Source organism: Bactrocera neohumeralis, unplaced genomic scaffold (assembly GCF_024586455.1).
Source record: "Bactrocera neohumeralis isolate Rockhampton unplaced genomic scaffold, APGP_CSIRO_Bneo_wtdbg2-racon-allhic-juicebox.fasta_v2 cluster10, whole genome shotgun sequence".
NCBI lineage: Eukaryota > Metazoa > Arthropoda > Insecta > Diptera > Tephritidae > Bactrocera > Bactrocera neohumeralis.
In genome coordinates, this window is record NW_026089623.1 from 5,796,519 (window position 1) to 5,819,844 (window position 23,326).

Here is a 23,326-nt window from a genome sequence, read left to right on the forward strand (position 1 = left end):
ATAGGCTTTACCCTTGTAGAATCCCCCAGACTGCAAATTTGAGAAAACCTAGACTTACTCTAACGTCACAGTTTGACACTTGCATCATTACTGCATCTACATACAAGTCGATCATAACAGCAGGATTCACTGCATCAGAAAAAAATTACAAATTTTTACCGCGACACATGGAAACAACGTTATCTTTGTAATTCTGAATTTTAGTTTTTTGGCATTATAGTTTCTTGCAACATCGCATTGTGGTTGGTTTTTTATTAATTACTATTACTCTAAATTTGAAATAAAGAATAAATAAAAAGTGTAAATAATAAAATAAAAAAGTGTAAGTACAAAAAAAAATAAAATGACAAAGAGGAAAGCAGTAAAACTGATAGACTTTAATGCTAAGGATATGTGTATACTACGTAACTCGTAAGTAAGGTATAAAGAATTACACTCATAAAAAAGATAATTAAAAACCCAACACTTATTCTTTATGAAATTTTAGTTGCAGGAGAACAAGTTTTTAAGATGTAAGAGGAATCACGTAACAAAATTATTTTTACGTAACTGCATGCATTTACTTAAGTATGTGTTTAATAAAAAATCACAAGTCGAAAATATACGCACATACATACGAATAATATTGCTCTTATTTGTAAACATTTAGGAATCTAACATACTTCAAATTGCCTGGCAGCGATTGTCAAACCGAAAGTGGTTATAAATAAGTGGAAACGCCACATTGTACAGTAAACATCACTAACTGCAATATTTCAATTGCCTAGTGTGTATAAACAGATTAGTTGGAGGATGGGGTCATGTGTAGAAGTTCACGTAAAAAACACCCCCAATGAAAAATAACAAACTGTGAGACGGCATTTCAAACTCCTTACGACTACAACAATTGCGGGATGGGATAGTTACCGACAGTTGAAGAGGGGAGCGAGACGCATTTGCCGACTGAAAACAGAAATATAGCGAGTCCGAAATGCGTGAGTATGAAGAGCTTGACAAGCTGACCCATAGGGGTAATGCTCGAAAATTCTACGAAAAGGTGCGGCGACTAACAAAAGGTTTCACGACCGGAGCATATTTTTGCAGAACCCAGAGCATACTAAAATTATGGTGGAAACACTTCTCCAGCCTGCTGAATGACAGTGAAAGCATAACGCAAGGAGAATGCGAGCCCGATTACGCAATCGATGACGATGGAGCAGACGTTCCATTGCCGGACCATGAAAAAGTTCACATAGTAATTACCCGTCTGAAGAACAACAAAGAGGTAGGGGCCGATGGATTGTCGGACGCACTATTCAAATACGGCGGCGAAGAACTGATAAGGAGCATGAATGATTTTCTTTGTAGAATACGATCGGTCGAGAGTATACCCGACAATTGGAATTTAAGTGTGATCCACCCAATCCACAAAAAGGGAGACCCCACAATCAGCGCCAACTACCGAGGTCTAAGCCTCTTCAACATCGCATATAAAGCTCTATCGAGCGTACTGTGTGAAAAATCAATACCCACCGTTAACAAACTGATTGAACCTTATCAGTGTACCGATACCCAACGAGGTTTAAGACAAGGCGGCTCCCTATTGTGCGATTTCTTCAATCTACGTCTGGAAAAAATAATTCGAGCTACAAATATGAATAGCGAAGATACAATGTTCTATAACAGTGTACAACTGCTGCTGTACGCCGATGATACTGATAACATTGGCCTCAACAATTGCGCGGTTAGTTCTGCTTCTCCAGACTGATAAGGAAGCGAGGCAAATGGGTCTGGTAGTGAACAGTCATAATTCTGAAGTCGCATAAAATTTCGTCTATCTTGGAACCAACATTAACACCAATAACAACGTCACCCTCGATAACTTTTGCCAACAGGTGCTACTTCGGACTAAGTAGGCAATTGAGATGTGAAGTCCTCTCTCGGCGAACAAAGACCAGACATGAAAAAAATAGAAAAACATTGAGATATATCACGTGTTATTAATACACATTTTTGAATTTCTAATCGGGAATATTTTAAAAAATATAAGTTAAATATTCAAAAATGTGTAATAATAACACATGGTATTTTTTAATGTTTAACTATTTTTTTTCACTTTGCATATTTAAATATGCACTACAAAAACATTGAAATAAGTTCAAATTTCACATATATTTTTCTATCTCAATTTATCACTTAGCTCTCCTCGATAGGTGGGAGTCTAGATTCCGGCAAATGCATTTAATTAAACTGTAAACATTTAAAAAATTCACAATTTACACTTTTTGCAGGTTTTATAAGCAAGAAATCTATATTTAAAAAATTACTTTTTACACTTGTAGTGAGCATCATTTATGTGCTAACAGTTATGAGTAAATAAAGCGATGCCATTTGACAATAAACAAATATGAGCAATTCGCTGAAATTTTTCTTTTTCGCTATAATTCATTTTTTTTTATTTAGCAATATTAGTTCTAATAAAAACAAGTGTCTATATATTATGTTTCAAATCAAATTGAGTATAAACAATCTTTCCACGCATATGAATATTCTTAATAAACAAATCAATAATATTATATAATAATATCCTGGGTAATGCTAAATGGCCTGCGGCCTTCACGGCCTTACAACTCCTAGACGACTTTAGCATTGAACTGGTTTTAGAGTAGGTTAAACTTATTTGGATCTGGTTGAACCCTGGGCTGGTGGTGACGACATTCTGGCACCTGAGTATGATGGGGTGACACCCATCAGAAATGGCTGCTGGGCTAATGTCGCTACTGCCTCCGTCCCGTTAAAACCATGGCAGGCCTCAGAGTACGTTCCCCCCAGTCGTCAAGTTGGCGTGGTAGGTGTAAGTTGAGAGGACTCCTTTACGCTGGTCGGCTCTGAACGTACTGCCTCATAAGGGCGTACGTCAACCCTCGCTTTGGCCTCGTCACAGAGATAACCTTGGGACCATAAAAGGCGACTACCTTCCGGGGGACGGATAGCGGCTCTGAGTGGGGACCCTTTTAGCATGGACAAGTTTGAAACGAACGGAAAGGCGACGAAGGGAGATGAAGGGATGTCGAAATCGACACCCAGACTCGTCCCAGGCGGGGCTGCTGCTCCTGTGGCGACGAAACCGTCGCTAAGTAGTTGCAGCGAGAAGACAAGGACCCCGGTTGGAGTCTCCTCATCAGGCGGCAGAATGGAGGGTAGGTAAAGGTGGAGTCTTCGTGCACGGCGGAATCGCTAGCACCAGCAGATGAACTTCTGCTAAAATTATGAAGGGATCCACAAGGGGCATTAGCAGGGGAGCTTTAGCTAGAAAGCTGAAGTCGGACCGTCGACTGGCAGCAAAAATCGTAGAGCGCTACAGGGGCAAGCATGCTGGTCAGGTATCTGAGCAGCATGCCAACACGCTCGAATGGGCTAAGAACCAGCGGTTAAGCGGCAAAGGTCGCATGAGGGAGAAACCTCCCTTGGTAAAAAACCGCGAACGGGGGCTGCGCCAACTTTTAGTGAAATCGCTAAAGGCGATAGCGCAAGAGTGCTTGGTGTGCTAGACCGCAGCAGGGGGGACGGCGCCATCTCTCACGAAGAGTGGAAGAGAGTAGCGACAGCTATTTCGTCAGTCTTCCTCAGGGTGGTTAAGGGAAACCCGGGACCACCCCCAAAGTGTGTAAGTGCCGGTTGGCATCATGGGATGCATAAGCTGACAAGGTGTGCCGATGAAAGATCGGCCATCTTATATAAGGAGGCAGTATCTCAGGTGGGGGAGGTTTGGAAGGGAGCCAGACTGGAGGCCGTGGACAAAGCGGACCTTCCTCTTCGCCCTAGGGCTCCCGTCTGGCTGCCGGCTGAACCTTCCACTGCAAATGAGATTGAGGAAATCCTCAAGTACTGCAAACCCTCTCTCCCCACGCATGAATGGAGGGTTATAAGGCTGGAGAGAACCGATGAACCATATCGGCAAGCGTTGATAATGCGTAACGAGGAGCCCATCGGTCCTCTCAGCAAAACCAAGGGTGCCATCAGCTATGGTTTCGAAATGGTTGTGCTAAAGGTACTCCCAACGGATACCAGAGCTGATGGCACCCAAGCTGCAGATGCAGGGGAGAAGGCAGACGGCGTTAGCGATGGTCAAGCGACCATAGAAAATGACCAAACCTCTCGGACGTGGCGAGTTCTGGAGGCGGTTTGTCGATTGGCGATTCCGTCTTCAGCCTCGAACAACTGTTTGAGGAGGTGAGGGTCGATCACGACATAAGCGCTGAACTGGCGTTGCTAGAAGAGAGTCTGAAGGATGAAATTCCTCCAGATTAATCTCCCACACTCAAAGACGGCCTCCGCCAATCTACTGCTTCAGCAATGCTGACATAGTAACAGCAAAACTGGAGTGCGAGACCGGAAATATCTGGATTATCTCCGCGTATATGCCGCACGATGATGCGGTGGAGTCACCTCCCGTATTGCTAAGGAAGACGTAGGCTGAAGCGTCCCGGAATGGTGCCGACGTCATCATCGGCTCGGACGCCAACTCGCGACACTCGATCTGGGGCAGCTCGGATACAAATAATAGAGGTGTCGCTTTTTGATTTTATTGTAAGCGAAAATCTTCGCATTTGTAATAGGGGAAATTCCCCAACTTTTGTGACCGCATCCAGGAAGGAGGTTCTCCACTTCACCCTAGTTTCTCATGTGATTGCCCCGCTGATCTCAAATTGGAGGGTCCTCGATGATCACTCCTTTTCTGATCACAGATAAATCGGTTTTAGTTTAGTCGGAGAAGGTCCGCCTAGGAAATCATTCAGAAATCCGAGGAACACGGACTGGGAAGGCTACCGAAGGAGGCTTCGGCAAACTCTTCCACACGCACTGGGGGTGAACATTTTGAGCACCGCCGATGTGGTGGACGGGTGGGTCGAAGTCTTCAGCTCGGCGTGCATTTCTGCACTAGAGAGCTCCTGTCCACTGAAAACACCGAAGGGCAGAGGGAAACCTCAATGGTGGACTATGGAGCTCTCGGAAATTAGGGCGTCTTGTAGACGGCTATTTAACAGGGCCCGCAGGAGCGGGTTATCTGACGACTGGGCGTTGTATAAAATAGGACTTTCGATTTACAAGTCCGAGTTAAGGAAGGCTAAGAGGATCTCGTGGAAGACCTTCTGCGAAAAAGTGGAGGGCTGCCACGAGTCCGAGATTCTGGCGTATTCTCGCTAAAAACCCAGTGCCTCTGGGTTATCTCAAGGATGTAAACGGGAAGTGGGCCCTAAGCAGTGAAGATACACTTCAGTTTCTCCTTGATGTTCACTTCCCTAACAGCACGTCCTCTATGGTGGCATCTCTCGGAGAGTTGCATGCTGACTGCACGGCCTTTTCCGACCTTCTGGATGAGCGACACTTGGCATGGGCGATTAAATCGTTCAAACCGTTCAAGTCTGAGAGACTGATGAACTGGTATCTAAGGAGTCGCATTCCGAGAGACTACCTATCAGGAGCGCAACATGCGTATCGTAAAGGCAGGTCGGTAGACACTGCCCTGCACACTATCGTGTCGTGGCTGGAGGAAGCCATCGAGGCTAAAGATTTCGCGGTTGGGACCTTCCTTGATATTGAGGGAGCTTTCAACAATGTCTTACCGGAGGCAGTCATAACTGCTCTAGAGGGTCTTGGGGTTGAATCGAACCTCAAGCACCTCATCTTCAGTCTTCTGTGTGACAGAGTAGTCGAAACAGAATGGGGCAGCGCTCGCGCGCGGCGCAAAGTGAGCAGGGGAACCCCTCAGGACGGGGTTCTTTCTCCTCTTCTATGGATCCTAGTCGTTAACGACCTTCTTAAGAAACTAGAGGATCTGGGCTGCCGGGTGATTGCCTATGCAGACGATGTAGCACTTATAGTCAAAGGAAAGTTCCTTAGCACCGTATATGAGCTGACGCAGGGATATCTCGGCGTTGTAACAAAATGGGCGGTCGGATGTGGACTCGCCATCAACCCGAATAAAACAGAAATGGTTTTATTCAGTAGAAGATATAAGATCCCAGTGACACCTTTGCCGCAAATGGGAGGTATCCGCCTGCGACCGGCGGATACAGTGAAGTATCTAGGGCTCATCCTGGATAAGAAGCTTTCTTGGAAGCCGAACATCGAGGAGAGAGCCAAAAAGGCATCGATTGCCCTCTACTGCTGTAGAGGAGCTATTGGCAAAAGGTGGGGCCTCTCACCGAAGGTGGTCCTCTGGCTCTATGATACCATAGTAAAGCCCATAATGTTCTATGGAGTCTTTATGTGATGGAGGGCTTTACAGAAGACCACACTTATCAGCATGGGCGGTGCATTGAGGTCCACCTCAACCGTGGCACTTAATGCAATTCTGAACATAACGCCCGTGGACATTACCGGAAGGTGTATGGCCGCAAAAGTGGCTATTAGACTCAAGGAATCTGGGTTCTTAAAAGAGCGTGTTTCTGAACACTCAGACATCCTTACAAGCTTTGACTGCATACCGGACCATCTGGATCATGGAGCCGCCATATCAAACTCCCGCGGTTTCTTCTCTACCCATATACCGAAGAGGGAGCTATGGGTGGGAAGAAGCCGTTGGAGGAGAGGCACAGTAAGCTTCTTTACGGATGGGTCAAAGCTTGGGGGGAAGGTTGGTGGAGGGGTTTACTGTCGGGAGCTCTCCATCAGCTCTAGTTTCAGACTTCCTTACTACTGCAGTGTCTTCCAGGCTGAGGTTGCAGCCATTAAGGTAGCAGCAGATCTGCTACTCCGGAGGGAAGTGACCATTCACTCAGATAGTAGATCGGCGATACTAGCCCTGAATTCATTCACAGTGCGTTCAGGGCTGGTTGAGTGTCTGGCTTCACTGTCCCTGGCGGCGACAGTATTTACTATAAGGCTTGTATGGGTGCCGGGCCACAGCGGAATAGCGGGTAATTGCAAAGCTGATGAGCTAGCAAGGAAGGGTACACTAGAGTCACTATCGGTAGAATGGCAACGGGTCGGTGCTCCGGTGTCCTCTTGTGTCCTACTACTGGAAAGCTGGGCCTCGCGGATGCTTGGTCAACGCTGGGCCAGCACTGGTACTTGCGCGGTCGCAAAAGCATTCTGGCTCAAGATACATCACAGAAGATCTAACGATGTCTTCGCCCTCAGTAAGGCAAGCCTCTCTTTAGTAGTGGGGCTCTTGACAGGCCATTGCCTTATTGGCACGCATGCTGTAAGACTAGGAATCTTACCAGATGCCGCTTGCAAAAGCTGCTTAGAAGAAGATGCGGCAGAAACTAGCCAGCACTTCCTCCTTGACTGTCCCGCATTCGGGAGGTTAAGACTTAGATACTTGGGGGCACATACCTTCAGACATCCTTCCGAACTGGTGGAAGTAGATATCAAGCGCATTTGCACATTTGTATCAGCCATCAAACGTTTTGCCGATCTTTAAGTCCGAATCGGGAGTTCGTTTTTCTATGGCATCACAAAGGACTACGTATAGTCCACGTGCGATCTTAGATCGGCCATCCAACCTAACCTAACCTAACCTATAATAATATCAAAAAAAGAAAGTCAATTTTTCTGTCCATATGTCCCTTTGTATGCTTAATTCTTTAAAACTACACAACGGATTTTGATGCGTTCTTTTTTAATACATAGAGGAACTGAAGAGGAAAGTTTATATGTATAATAACATCCATTAAATAGTGGAGAAATGCTGTTATTTTTGAGTTTTCTAATGTGATGTCGTAAATAGCTAAATTTTTTCCGCTTACATTGCAAACTCAGGCTGAACTCTAAGAGATTTCTCAAAATAATGTACTAAGTATTGTACATATTGAAAAGTTCCACAGAAAACTCAGCAATGGTATACGTCTATCTCTTATGGATATCCCACAATAACATTTTTTGTCATTTACTTTTTACGACAAATAATGGCTAATTTTCGAAGCACTTTTAATCAATGCAGTATTAATCGTTATCTCATTAAATACCTTAAATTGTACATGGTTAATTTAATATAGATCTATATGGCCCTTTACAGCATCTGATTTAAATGATCATTTTCGAAGATATTACAGATTTAAAATTGTAGGAATTTCAGGACGTTGAATATATCAGTGATCGGACGCGTTTATAATCGGAGCTCTCTAGCGAAGAATTTTTAAACGGAAACGATGAAGTATATTCGTACTATTTTAAACTGATCCTGCCTCAAAAATAAATTTTTGGAATAGTAGAATAGAACTGCAACAAAATACACAGCGCAATGGATTATAACCAGTTTAATAAACAGTCAATGAATATTATACCACGTGCATCCCAAAAGACTGATGTCATTACCTTGCCAGCCGGCTTCTTCGTCTTTCCGTGCTTGAAGACCGGTTCATCTTGTGCAGTCAACTATAATGTTTGTCGATTGGACTTCAGTGTGAAATGATGGAGCCGTATTTCTATTGTCACAACCGACGCGAAAATTCGGTTTTAGATAGATAGATTATTAATGAGGTAATTCACCGCGACCTAGGGTCTATTGTGCCCTCGATTTATTCGGTTTTATTACGATTAAAGAGCATTCAAACATTCCTCAGAATCAGCAATTCGTTATTTTTGTTAGATTATTAACTTGCGAGGTACCCATTTTGCACAGAGCTTTCGCCTCTTTAGGGCGTCCACTACCTTCAATGTCCACGGTGCTCATTGCGCCTGTTTCTAACTTAGCAAATCTCTATTCAAGGGTTGATTTCCCTGATGCAGAGCTCAAATCCAACAGTATTTTCCCACAAAAAGCAATGCTTTATTAACACACAAAATGCTTTTATGATCCATTTTTTTGTAAACTAACGCAAGTTGCTTCACAAAAATGCTACATCTCATTAACCAATACTTATAATCTAACTAATAGAAATCATATAGATGCTAGTAGTATTATCTATGGGTCACCCACAGTAAAGCGTGGACGAGTCATCTAGTTGCGCAATAAAATACTTAGCCTTCCCCGGGTATTGGCCCGATCAGTATTATTTTTTTGTTTTAAGGAGTACTACCCAAAAGTATTTCAGTCACCACGATAATTGGCTCGACTAGGATATTTTTTAGATCACGGCCGAAAGCCGCTAACGCAAAATGGAGTTCTACGCGAAAGTACTTCAGTCACCCAGGGTATTGGCTGGACCAGGCTAATTTTTTTAAAGCGCGGACGAAGGCCGCCATCGCTAAAAGGCGTACTACGCGAAAGTGTTTCAGCTTCCCAGGGTATTGGCTAGAGAAGAGCTATTTTTTTAGAGCGACACGATCTTATTATAATATAAACTTGTAATATATAAAAATATTATATTACAATGATATAAATGGTCTTAAAGTTTTTCTTATTTGTGTTCATTAAATATAAATCACATATTATACATACGCATATATGGAAAAAGTGTTCACAATTTAAATATAGCCTAAAAAATGATGGAAAGAATTTTTTATTACAGTTAATATAGAAAAAATAAATCACGCGAAAGTACAAAGAAAACGCTGTCTTTGAAAAATTCTTTATATTTGGTTTTTAAGATGTGACAAAGCTGAATTTCCTCCCCTTGCAAACAGTCTAACCTGTTCAGCTATGAGTGTGTTAAGTGATAACTTAAGTAAAAGTGAAATTTGAACTTATTTTAATGTTTTTAAGTGCATATTTCAATATACAAAGTGAAAAGTATGAAAAAAAAGCTTAGTTAAACATTGAGAAATACCATGTGTTATTAAACCGGAAATTATAAGCTAAAAATTCAAAATTTTTTATTAATAACATATTTCTCAATGTTCTACTAGTTTTTTCGAGAAAATTTCAGAATAGCATATCCCGATTTCGGGGTTAAAATGGGCACGTGCGGATAGAGGATGTCCAGATCAAGAAGAAATATATATTTTTAACTTTTATATCCACCAACACTTCATTAATTCGTTTCTATCAATTTGTTTTATATTAAATATTGCAAAAATAACTTTTATTCAATACTTAATTTTGTTCAAATATTTTTGTTCACAAAATAACAAAAGGGTTGCTTTCTAACTAATAATCAGTGCTACCTTACGTTCATATTTTACAGAAGAACCAAAAGAAATAAAGAAAGCAATAATACCCCAATGACAGGAAATATATAACACATTAGTTTTCCGCATATAATTCCTTTCTGCATTGGCGGCCTTTGGCCTCGCTACAAAAAAATACCCTCGGTCGGACCAACACCTGGGCGTGCTCAGTTCTTTTGCGTTGAACTCCTTTATGCATTAGCGGCCTTCGGCCGCGCTTCAAAAAAAATAACCATTGGTCGGACCAACACCTGGGCTTTCTCAGTTCTTTTGCGTTGAACTCCTTTTTGCGTTGGCAGCTTTCGACCACGCATCAAACAAAAAAAAAAAAAAAAAAAAAAAAAAACCCTGGCCGATCCAACACCGGGATTTATCAAAATAACGAGAATTCGGCTGGGATTTAGAATATCATCCCCGGATTTCGGGGATAAAATGGGTGTCACTGGAAAGGTGGCGTTCTCCAGATCACGAAAATATATACATATAGTTGCCGCTGACTTATAGTTTTAAAGATATTTGCATTTAAAGTTGAAAAATTGACAACTTTTACATTGATAATTTGTGTATTGTGAGTAACTTTTTCACTTATATTGTGCACTTTTCACTTACTAACACTTCACTATAACGTTTCGGTATATTCATTTTTTTAATATTTGTTGTAAATAAAGCTTTATTTTAATTATTTTATTTTAGTTACAATTCTCTGCATTTGCACAATAAGAAAAGGGTTGCCATGGTTATTTTTTTTTTCGCGCCGCGCTTCAAAACGTCAGCGGCAACTAAATGTATATATTTTCGTGATCTGGAGAACGCCACCTTTCCAGTGACACCCATTTTATCCCCGAAATCCGGGGATGCTAATCTAAATCCCAGCCTATTTTAGCACTAATTCAAAATAAATTTTTAGAAATGAATTAGTGTAGTGTTAGAAGTGCAAGTTAATAAATAAGTGTAAAATTCATTATAAATCGGAGAAACACGACTTTTAAATAATTGAATTTTTGAACTTTAAATGCAAATATCTCAAAAACCACAGTGCAACTACATATATACGTATGTATGTATCTGGGGGACCTCCTCTGCGGGAGAAGCGATCCCTAATCTGTTTTTTTCACATTTAGTCTTTGTTGGTCGAGAGAAGACTTTACCTCTCAATTGCCTACGCAGTCGGAAGTAGCACCTGTTGGCAAAAGTTATTCGGGCTGACGTTGTTGCTGTTAATTGTAATTCCAAGATAGACGAAATTATATACGACTTCACAGCTGCGACTTTTAACATTTTCGTAGAAGTCAAATCGCGAGTCGGATGATGCTATTCTTAGATTTACTCCTAGTCTTATATGTATGTATAATATAATCACTAATCTGGACTTTGTACTTGCTTATTTATGCTTATAATTAAAAGTCGAAAAACCCGACATATTCTTTTATATTTAATGTATTAAATGTTCTAGAACTTTGTCTTGTTACTAATGTAACTACAACTTTTACTAACTTTTAATTATTGCTTTTTAATATATTCGTTTGTGGACTGCGTAAGCTTTGTGGATACTTTGTGCTAACGGTATACATATGTACCAATTCTGGGAAAAACAATTAATAGTTGTTTTATTAATTAATAATTGTTTTTCCTACGGTAGACACTTTTAAATAACTTACTTTACAATACTTTTAGACAAACGTAAAAATTTAGAGAAACGGACCAGCGTTGTCGCAGACATGTTGATTTAAAATAATAATTCACAAGAATTAACAAAGGCAAGTAACACGGCTATAAAGAAACTCATACAGAAATTTCAACAAACGATAAATTGGGGCAACATTCTGTCGTTTTCAATTGCGTGAAGTCTGCACAAGTAATAAATATTGTTACTTTTATTATCGGATAAAGTTGATGCGATGGATCAAAGTGCCCATACACGAGCACACAAGCAGGAATAAAGGGATGTTAAACTTATTCCAGTGTGAGAGCGCCTCAAAATTAGCGTTTTTTATAACATTTTCCATTCTTGCCAGATTGAACAAAATAACAATTTTTGGGTATTTATCAACCCAATACCCAACATTTAGTACGAATAAAAGTTACTAAATAGTGGTTATTTATTATATGAAGAAACTAATTAAATCTTTTTAAAGAATATTATAACAACTGACTTTTGTCCTTTCAGTACCCAATAATAGGATTTAAGCTTGTTAGCTCTCAATCATTAAATGTTTTTAATAATTTTCCATTGAAAATAAAACTATGATGCTTCAAATTACAAAACGTTTCATCAAATATCTTTAAATTTCACAAATTTATTTAATTTTCATTGTTTTACATTTTTTATAGGTGGTCTTGAACGATGCAACAAATCCCTCCGTTTACATATTTTTTTGGTAAGATTTCAATCTGGCCATCGCTCGTTTCCAATTGCTAAACGTAAAAACCTCCTGAACTCGATCAACTGTCAAAGTTTAGGTGAGTCTCACTGGAAGTGAGAGAACAATTGCTAAACGTCAAAACCTCCTGAACTTTGACAGTTGATCGAGTTCACGAGGTTTTGACGTTTAGCAATTAGAAACGAGCGATGGCCAGATTGAAATCTTACCAAAAAATATATAAACGGAGGGATTTGTTGCATCGTTCAAGACCACTTATAAAAAATGCAAAACAACGAAAATTAAATGACGTTAAAATTACAAAACGTTTCATGAAATATATTTAAATTCGCATTTTCTTTGATATTCATTGTTTTAAATTTTTATTAGCGGTCTTGAACAGCGGCAACAAATTCCTCCGTTTACATATTTTTTTGGTAACATTTCAATCTGGCCATCGCTCGTTTCCAATTGCTAAACGTCAAAACCTCCCCAATCCAGTCAACTGTCAAAGTTTAGGTGGTTTTGAAGTTTAGCAATTGTTCTCTCACTTCCAGTGAGAGAGCAGTTGGACATCTCTTTATCTCTGATGGATAATATGATACGAGACTCTTTGTTTGGGGAGAGAGCTGTCAAAACTCGCATTTTTTATAAGATTTGCAAATGATGCCACTGCTGAAAAATATTAGATTGGGTATTTATTAAATTATACAAAACACTAAATTAAACACTTGGAAAATGCATACATATATAAATGCTAAAATACAAAATCATTAATTAATTTACATAAACATTTATTTTGCCCAAATATGTTCAAATAGTTCAATGAAATTACATTTCACACTAATTGTTATCTATGATAAAGGGATGTCCAACTTATTCCAGTGTGAGAGCGCTTCAAAATTAGCGTTTTTTATAACATTTTCCATTACGGCCAGATTGGACAAAACTACAATTTTTGGGCATTTATCAACCCAATACCCAACATTTAGTACGAATAAAAATTACTATGTAGGGATTAATTAATATATAGAGATACTACTTTAATCTTTTTATGGTACGTTAAAACAACTAACTTTTGACATTTCAATACCCAATAAAAGGATTTAAGCTTGTTAGCTCTCAATCAATGCATGTTTTTAATAATTTTCTATTGATAATAATACTATGATGCTTGAGATTACAAAATGTTTAGTTAAATGCATTTAAATTTCACAACTTCATTTAATTTTCGTTGTTTTGCATTTTTTATAAGTGGTCTTGAACGATGCAACAAATCCCACCGTTTATATATTTTTTTGGTAAGATTTCAATCTGGCCATCGCTCGTTTCTAATTGCTAAACGTCAAAACCTCGTGAACTCGATCAACTGTCAAAGTTCAGGAGGTTTTGACGTTAAGCAATTGTTCTCTCACTTCCAGTGAGAGAGGAGTTGGACATCTCTATATCTCTGCCAGGGATAATGGGATGCAGAACTTATTCTAGTGTGAGAGTGCCTCAAAATAAGCGGTTTTGATAACATTTTCCATTGTGGCCAGATCAAACAAAATAAGAGCTTTTGGGCATTTAAATTAAAACACCCAACATTTATTACGATTGCAAATTATTATATATTGAACTTTTAATATATGGCGAACTACTTAAATGAAACAAATGACTTTTGATCTTTCAATACTTCATAAGGTGAATTAAGCCTGTTAGTTCTCAATTAATAAATGCTTTTAATCATTGGTAACTGAAAATTAATGATACTATGCATCAAATTGCAAAACGTTTAATGAAATATATTTTCATTTCGCATTTTCTTTGATTTTCATTGTTGTACATTTTTTATAAGTGATCTTGAACGGCGGCAACAAATTCCTCCGTTCACATATATTTTGGTATAATTTCAGTCTTGCCGTTCTAGTCATTCCAATTGCAAAACGTCAAAACCTACCCAATCCAGTCAACTGTCAAAGTTCGGTAGGTGAGCGGCTCTCACATTTCCCATGACAGGAGAGTTAGGGATCTCTTTATCTCTGGTTGATGCATCTGCTGCACATTCAATGCATATTTCCAGCAAAACTGACATAGCAGGTTGCATAGATAAATTTGATCAGAATCTCTTTTCTTGCTCTCTCGGTTGTCAGCTGGCAGCGGACCCTGATCTTCTTTCTGAGCTGGCAACAAAACACAATCAGGATCCCGTCAACCAGCAGTTAGTTAAAAAGGCGGTTTGCCAGAAAAGCAGCGCTAAAACGAAATGCCAAAATTAGTGCATTGTTGAGTTTTATAAAATTAGATGTCAGTAGTTTGTAAAATAATTTTTATATATGGGTGATATAGGCCTACTGGGGAACCGAGCACCCAAAAATGATATCGGTAATGCGTAATGGAGGATGGAGTCATGTGTAGAAGTTCACGCAATTGAGGAAAGTTATCTGATCGCCACTCACTTGGGAGTGGCCAGAAACGATTCTTTTACACATGGCTCAAACAGCTCACTACTTCCGGTCTTTGACCAAGTATCCTCTGGGTAGCCTAAGAACATCCGCTCGAGGGCGAGATAATGTGAGAATGCGAAACATCCCCTACATAGGGTTGTGCGCTGGGTTTGGGACCCGCCACCTAAAAATCAGTACCAATGACAAAGAAAACACAGCCTCGGATGAGAGACCCCCCTTTTGATGACGACCATGCAAACGAAATAAGGACTACGATTTGAGGGCATGCACCTGGAATGTCCGGACCCTTAATTGGGAAGGTGCCGCTGCCCAGCTGGTTGATGTCCTCGCAAAAGTAAAGGCTGACATCACCGCCGTCCAAGAAATTCGATGGACGGGACAAGGACAGAGACGAGTAGGTCCTTGTGACATTTACTACAGTGGCCATATAAAGGAGCGCAAGTTTGGTGTTGGATTCGTGGTGGGAGAGAGACTCCGTCGCCGAGTACTATCATTCACTCCGGTGAATGAACGTCTAGCCACAATCCGCATCAAAGCGAGGTTCTTCAACATATCGCTAATTTGCGCCCACGCCCCGACGGAAGAGAAGGACGATGTGACCTAAGATGTCTTTTATGAGTGCTTGGAGCGCACTTATGAGAGCTGCCCCCGCCACGATGTCAAAATCGTGTTTGGCGACTTTAACGCCAGGGTGGGCAAAGAAGGTATCTTTGGCACTACGGTCGGTACATTCAGCCTCCACGACGAAACATCCCCAAATGGGTTGAGGCTGATCGACTTCGCCGGGCCCGAAATATGGTTATCTGTAGTACTAGATTCCAGCATAAGAAAATTCATTAATCCACCTGGTTGTCTCCGGATCGAAAAACCACCAACCAGATCGATCATGTTGTGATAGACGGAAGACACGTCTCCACTGATTTAGATGTGCGTGCGCTCCGAGATCCTAACATCGACTCGGACAACTATCTTGTTGCAGCCAAGATTCACACCCGCCTCTGTGTAGCAAAAAACGCAACAACATAAGGAAGGTTCGACGTCGAGAAGCTGCAATCACAACAGATAGGCGAACGATTTTCTACTCGATTTGCACTCCTGCTCTCTGAGAGCACTCGTCAACAACTCCGTATAAGGGAACTGTGGGACGGCATTTCAAGCTCCCTACGTACAGCTGCAACCAAAACCATTGGTTTTCGGAAAATGCAAAAGAACAGCTGGTACGACAAGGGGTGCCGATGATGTCGATGGAGCAGGCGTTCCATTGCCCGACTATGAAGAAGTTCGAATTACAGTTACCCGTCTGAAGAACAACAAAGCAGCGGGGGCCGATGGATTACCGGCCGAGCTATAACATGGCGGCGAACAACTGATAAGAAGTATGCATCCACTTCTTTGCAAAATATGGTCGGACGAAAGCATGCCCAACGATTGGAATTTAAGTGTGCTCTGCTCAATCCACAAAAAGGGAGATTCCACAATTCCACTACCGTGGGATAAGCCTCCTTAACATCGCGCATAAGGTTCAATCGAGCTTATTGCGTGAAAGATTAAAGCCCACCGTCAACAAACTGGTTGGACTTTATCAGCATGGCGTTAGACCAGGAAAATCAACAACCGACCAGATATTCACCATGTGCCCATTTTTGGAAAAGACCCGTAAAAGGAGAATCGACACACACCACCTCTTCGTTGATTTCAAAGCTGCTTCCGACAGCACGAAAAGGAGCTGCCTTTATGCCGCGATGTCTGAATTTGGTATCCCCGCAAAACTAAATCGGCTGTGTAAACTGACGTTGAGCAACACCAAAAGCTCCGTCAGGATTGGTAAGGACCTGTCCGAGCTGTTCAATACCAAACGAGGGTTAAGACAAGGCGAATCTCTATCGTGCGACTTCTTCAACCTGCTGCTGGAGAAAATAATTCGTGCTGCAGAACTAAATGGGTACCATCTTCTATAAGAGTGTACAGCTGCTGGCGTATGCCTATGATATTGATATCATCGGCCTCAACACCCGCGCCGTTAGTTCTGCTTTCTCCAGGCTGGACAAGGAAGCACAGAAAATGGTTCTGGCAGTGAACGAGGGCAAAACGAAATATATCCTGTCATAAAACAAACAGTCGTCGCACTCGCGACTTGGCACTCACGTCACTGTTGACAGTCATAACTTTGAAGTTGTAGATAATTTCGTCTATTTAGGAACCAGCGTTAACACCACCAACAATGTCAGCCTGTAAATCCAACGCAGGATTGCTTTTGCCAACAGATGCTACTTCGGACTGAGTAGGCAATTGAAAAGTAAAGTCCTCTCGACGAACAGAAGCTAAACTCTATAAGTCGCTCATAATTCCCGTCCTGCTATATGGTGCAAAGGCTTGGGCGATGACAGCAACCGATGAGTCGACGTTACGAGTTTTCGAGAGAAAAATTCTGCGAAAGATTTATGGTCCTTTGCGCATTAGCCACGGCGAATATCGCATCCGATGGAACGATGAGCTGTACGAGATATATGACGACATTGACATAGTTCAGCGAATTAAAAGACAGCGGCTACGCTGGCTAGGTCATGTTGTCCGGATGGATGAAAACACTCCAGCTCTGAAAGTATTCGACACAGTACCCGCCGGGGGAAGCAGAGGAAGAGGAAGACCTTCACTCCGTTGGAAGGACCAAGTGGAGAAGGACCTGGCTTCGCTTGTAATATCCAATTGGCGCCGCGTAGCGAAAAGAAGAAACGACTGGCGTGCTGTTGTTAACTCGGCTATAATCGCGTAAGCGGTTTCTACGCCAATTAAGAAGAAGAAGAATGCGCTATTTGCATACTTCAGTGATAATGTGGAAGCTGCAAAATACCCAAAATTTGTTTATAAAATGCCCAATCTAATACTTTTGGCAAATGTTATAAAAAATGCAAGTTTTGACAGCTCTCTCTCGAACCAAAGAGACTCGTATTAAGTTATCTATGGAAGATTGCACAGACGCAGTGCTTCTTTCTACTTTTCTAGCATTTCATTCACACTGTTGCAATTTCCAATTGAGTAGGAGAAAGCGAAAGTAAGAAAGAGGAAACTACGCCATTCAAGCTTGTCAAAATATTAATATGTTAAATGAGAAAAGACGGGCACAATTCCGATTTCTTTGGCGCCGCGATCTGAAGGTATCGTTGGAAAGAGATAGTCCTCCTGATTAAAAAATATTCAGAGTTATAGATATCGCAAATGCTTAGTTTAGGAGATATTCTACTTTAAATTTCAAACATTCCCAAAATTCGATTATTTCAACAAGCTAGTTTCCCACATTTAACTCACTTTATGCACATTTTTCACTCCAAATTTGTTTAATCAAACTGTAAGCATTTAATCAAATTCAAAATTTTCACTCTTTGCAGGTTTTATAAGTAAGAAATTTATATTTCATAAATTACCTTTAACCCCCGTAGTGAGCATCAATTATATGTAACAATTATGGGGAAATGGAGCGCTGCCATATGATAATAAGCAAATATGAGCAATTCGCTGAAATGTTTCTTTTTCGCTAGAATTCCTCTTTCTTTATTTAGCAATCCTGGTTCTAATAAAAAGAAGTGTCTATAAATTATATTTCAAATTAAAACGTATATAAACAATCTTTCTTTGCATATGGATATTTTCTTATTTAAATTTAATAAACAACTAAGTAATATTAAATAATAATATTACGTAATAAAATACTTAGATTTTTGAAGTAGTACTACGCAAAAGTACTTCAGTCACCCTGAGTATTGGCTGGACTAGGGCCGAATGCCGCCAACACAGAAAGGAGTAATACGCAACAAGTCTTCAGTCACCGTAAGTATTCGCTTGACCAGGGTTATTTTTTTAAAGGGCGACCGAATGGCGCCAACGCCGAAAGGAGTACTACGCGAAAGTACTTCAGTCACCTCGATATGACATAAATTTTATAATATTTTCATAGAGTTTTACTTATTTGTGTATATTAAATTTAAATCACATATTCTACATATACAATTGTATAAGGAAACAGTGTTCATATCTCAATTATAACTTGTAAAAAGTCGGAAAGTATTTTTTGTTATAGTTAATATAGAAAAAAGAATCACGCGAAAATACAAACAATGAAAAATCGTAAAAATTTTTACATATTTGGTGTATAAGATGTGGCAACGCTCGTTTTCCTCAAGCGCTGAACACATAGAGCACGACCGATTGCAACAGCACGACAGTGAACTGAAAATGGCGTTGTGCATCTTACTACATGAACATTCGTAAGAAGGCAGCAACATAACAATGACCGGCATGTACACAAGACAACACAGCTGTCCATTTTGCATGTACACAATTTCGTTGTCGTACCTTTCCTTTCACTTCAATGAAATTTTAATATTTTGTTCAAAGTGAAATTTTTTATGCAAAAAATAAGTAAATATGTAGGTAAATATTTTTGCTTTAAATTATCAATTGTTATTACAAATGATATAATAGAGCTATTTTATGCTTTTATTTGTAAAATAACTTCAAGTTTGTTAGAGCTGTGAATAATTTTACACATTAGTGGCATCACCACTCTACCTCCTCTTTCTATCTTCCATTCTACTGTCAACTCTACTGTCGTCCTACTGTCGTTCGTTGGCAAATATAGGAGGATATTGATGTTAGCGAGAACGACAACTGTCGGCCTGCAGTCGTGTAGTCGTGCAGCTGTCAAAATAACAGTGTCCATAAGAACGTGTGTATTTTAATATTTGACAGATGCCGTTTGCAGTCTGTCGCGCTCTATGTGTTTAGCGTTTCATAATTGTAAGCCATTGTAGAACCATACAAGTAACAAACGAATCATATGGTCGTCAACAGCTGAGATCACCTGATCGAAATAGTTGATTTTTCGGCACAGAGATTTAAATAAAAGGACTTAAAAATAGGACAGGACTTAAATTAGGTTAATATAAAAGGTTGCAGTATAGGCGTGTTACCGATATTTTTTGGGTGTTAGGTTCCCCTGGAGGCATATTTTCACCCATATAATATATACAATACTAAACAAAACTATTTGTAATAATTTAAACTAAAATAGATATATTCTTTAAATATTTGTAATAAAATTGAAAAGATTTACTAATATTTTGATACAAAACCTAAAATAATCCAAACTAGGTAAAATTATTCTTTATGAATTTTAATTTTCGAAATATATTTGAAAATTTAACAAAAAAGTACTTAAAGTAATAAATTGTATAGTATAACACAGCAACACGATCTTGCCTTTTTTGAGGTATTTGGCCGTTTTAGTAGTAGAATATTTAGGAAACCCTAATGAAGTGCCAGGACTTTTGCCCTGAGTCTCCCTCATTCTATGGCATTTTTAATGAAATTTCTGTCATTCGATAAGCTTTTGCCTGCGTATGTGTTTGGAGAACAATAAGCTTTTTTATTGTCCGTTTAAATGATTCAAAGGAAAAACAACGAATGTAATTATTTTATTTATTACTGTTTAATATTGTTTAATTGCTTGCGCTTGCGACTACCGCGACATTCAATTGCGACTGACCGAAATTAACAGCTCTAGGAGTTGATTAACCTACAGCTTTTCTTTTACCTCCAGTACGGTATAAAGATCAGCTGAGATAGTGGTACATGTTCTAATTCTCTGCATTTACATTAATGTAGGTATGTATGCTTGCCTATGCAAGTATGATAAGAGTGCGTTATCAAAGTCACTCAAATAGACAAAACCGGTTTGGCGATTGCCGGCGGTCAGACTTAAAGCAATCATACATCTAGTTTTAAACAATGTTATAGTGTTGTTGTAAACAATTAAGTGCTAAGACTGTTGGTACTTAATAAAATATGTGTAAAAGTAGCATTGATGATTTCAACTACTAAATTCGCATATAAACCATGTATCTGTTTCTAAACATACTCCGCCCGTTAAAAGATTTAGGCTTTTAAGATATTATTATTAATTGGTAAGAGACACAGCTTTGAAACAGCTCGCTTGTACACGCCATTTGTTGTCTTTAGAACTGCGACTCCCACCACCTGGTACTTTCCGGAAATGGTTTCTGTGACTCTAGCCAAAGGCCACTTTAGCGGGGGATTGTTCTCGTCCTTTATCAAAACCACGTACCCTAAGCTTGAGATTCGACGAAGATGAGTGCCATTTATGGCGCTGTTGCAGAAGAGTTAGATATTCTGCTTGCCATTTCTTCCAGAATTGTTGTTGCAGGTAGCACATTCTCTGCCATCTGCTAAGATGATTAATATTGAGAAGAGTGATGTCAGGTTCTACCACGGATGTGAAGGGTGCGCCAATGAGAAAGTGCGCTGGGATAAGCACCTCGAGATCGTCAGGACTCTCTGTAATGGGACATAAAGGTCGTAAATTTATAATCGCGGATATTTGGCACACAAGTGTGCGAAGCTCATCAAAGCTTAATTTAGAAAGGCCCACAACCCTATAAAAATGATATTTGGCCATTTTGACTGCAGCCTCACATAAACCGCCAAAGTGGAGAGAGCGAGGGGGTATCAGCTTCCATTCAATTTGATCGCTCGCACACTGCTCGTGAATCACTTTCGAATGCTCTTGGCTCAAAAATAGTTTTTTCAGTTCCGATAGCTCATTTTTGGCTACATCAAAATTGGTGGCATTGTCCGACCATATAGTTTGCGGTCTGCCAGGCATACAAATAAATCTCTTAAGGGCTGCGAGGAATGAAGAGGTTGCCAAATCCTTTACCAGCTCCAAATGAACCTCCTTGGTGGCGAAACAAATAAAGATAAAAATGTAGCATTTAATTGGATCTCTATTGCGTACGTCCGATTTGTAGAAAAATGGCCCACAAAAGTCCACTCCGGTAGTTAGGAATGCTCGATTGCATTTAACCCTTTCCGATGGTAAATTTCCCATTAAATGTTCCATAAGCTTAGGCTTGACATGAAAACAACGAACGCATTTGTTATTAATTCGACTTACGGTTTTACGCCCGCCAATAGGCCAATACTGTAGACGAATAGATGGGGAACTTACAACACATCACTATCACGTGGGTCAATGTCCAAAGTACGCGATAACACTGAACTAAACACCATTATCAAGAACAACAAATTATATGTATTGTAGATTACCCATTAGTTTAAATAGAAGCATAACCATACAAGCTTTGTATTTTGTATTTTGAAGATTACCAAATAAAGAACGTTCTGCTGTCAAATGCAGAACTAAAATATTTTTTTGACGAAAATAACCCAAGTGTTATTAATTGGCGCCCAACGTGGGGCACACATCAAAAAAGGATTCAGTGAATAAAATACTTACGTGTAAGGCTCCTGATAAAAAGTAAAAGGATAACCTTTATCCTTCAAGTCAACGCAAATAAAATAAATAAAAAGTGAAAATTTAATAACAAGTTAAAACCTAAAAAATGAACGGCGAAATTCAAGCACTCCATACTATAGTCACCGAACTACAGCGAAAAATAGCTTCAATGGAACTAGCTAATCCAACATTAACTCCTCAAGCGGAGGAAGAGGACGACGTACATATGTGTATACAATAATGCACAGGAGATAGATTTAAATATGTTCAAGCTAATAGGAACATTCAGCGGCGATCCTAAAGAATGTCGACCATGGAGAAAAATAGTGACCACTCACATGAATAACATTATGCAATTCAGAGGAACAAACTTATTTGCTCAAGCAGTGCTCATAATTTTAGGGAAAATAACCGGCAGTGCATCACAGGTCCTGGTTAACAATAACACCAGAACTAATTTTAATGCAATCATCGATCGGCTTGACATAACCTATGCCGACCAACGACCACTGCATGTCCTGGAAGATGAAATGAGAAGGTTACAACAAGGAAATTCATCACTACATGAATACTACGACCAAGTGAATCAAGCGTTAAACCTGATCCTGTCCAAGTTAGAAATGACGTATAAAAACGAAGCAGTCCTAGCATCACATAATAAAGAAGCACAATTAAAAGCCACGAGAACATACATCTCCGGCATTAGAAGTTCCTTAATCAAAAACGCATTATACTCCAGATACTGTGCATCACTCACAGAAGCTCACGATATAGCCAGAACTATGCAACATGATGTCGGCTATCAACACCTAGAATACAAACCCAGGATGCGACCACATCCGCAACACAATTATACAGTAAACAACAGGAACACATTTCCTCAAAGGATCCAACAACCCAGAGTAGAACCTATGGAAATAGATTCCTCAACATGATTCCGACGACCTACACATCAAAGAAACATACAACTACCAAACAACCCACCAGTCCAACCAAGACAGCAACCAACCTTCAATCCCTTCAGACAAGCAGTACAAACATTTGGCAACCAATTCAAAAGGTATAGAGACGAAACAGTCACTAATGCCCACAACAAAGCACAGCGAGTGAACCAACTCAACAATGAAAGAAGCGAAATCCAGTCACTCTACAACGAACCAAACAGCAAC

At 39.9% G+C, this 23,326-nt stretch overlaps 2 protein-coding genes and 1 long non-coding RNA gene across 6 annotated transcripts in view; 1 reads left to right on the top strand and 2 right to left on the bottom strand.

Annotated features, from left to right (window-relative positions):
* Nucleotides 1-11,924, bottom strand: part of LOC126764845 (very long-chain specific acyl-CoA dehydrogenase, mitochondrial) — a 53,873-nt gene extending 41,949 nt beyond the window's left edge. For 2 of the 4 annotated variants that reach the window (XM_050482437.1, XM_050482440.1), the window contains exon 1: nucleotides 11,697-11,924. In XM_050482437.1, the coding sequence (XP_050338394.1) occupies nucleotides 11,697-11,758 (62 nt within the window). In that variant the 5' untranslated portion in view covers nucleotides 11,759-11,924. Of the gene's footprint in view, nucleotides 1-8,304; nucleotides 8,367-11,696 lie in introns of those variants that run through there. The other 2 variants (XM_050482439.1, XM_050482438.1) reach the window with 2 other exon arrangements.
* On the top strand, nucleotides 10,422-11,455 carry LOC126764984 (uncharacterized). The gene is made up of 2 exons (XR_007668198.1): nucleotides 10,422-11,095; nucleotides 11,160-11,455. It is a non-coding gene; the product is annotated as an uncharacterized LOC126764984 (long non-coding RNA).
* A 2,660-nt stretch (nucleotides 11,925-14,584) lies between the features above and the next one.
* LOC126764854 (insulin receptor substrate 1) overlaps nucleotides 14,585-23,326 on the bottom strand; it is a 256,071-nt gene continuing 247,329 nt past the window's right edge. The window contains exon 9 of the mRNA XM_050482474.1: nucleotides 14,585-14,633. Coding sequence (XP_050338431.1) covers nucleotides 14,600-14,633 — 34 coding nt within the window. The 3' untranslated portion in view covers nucleotides 14,585-14,599. The remainder of the gene's footprint in view (nucleotides 14,634-23,326) is intronic.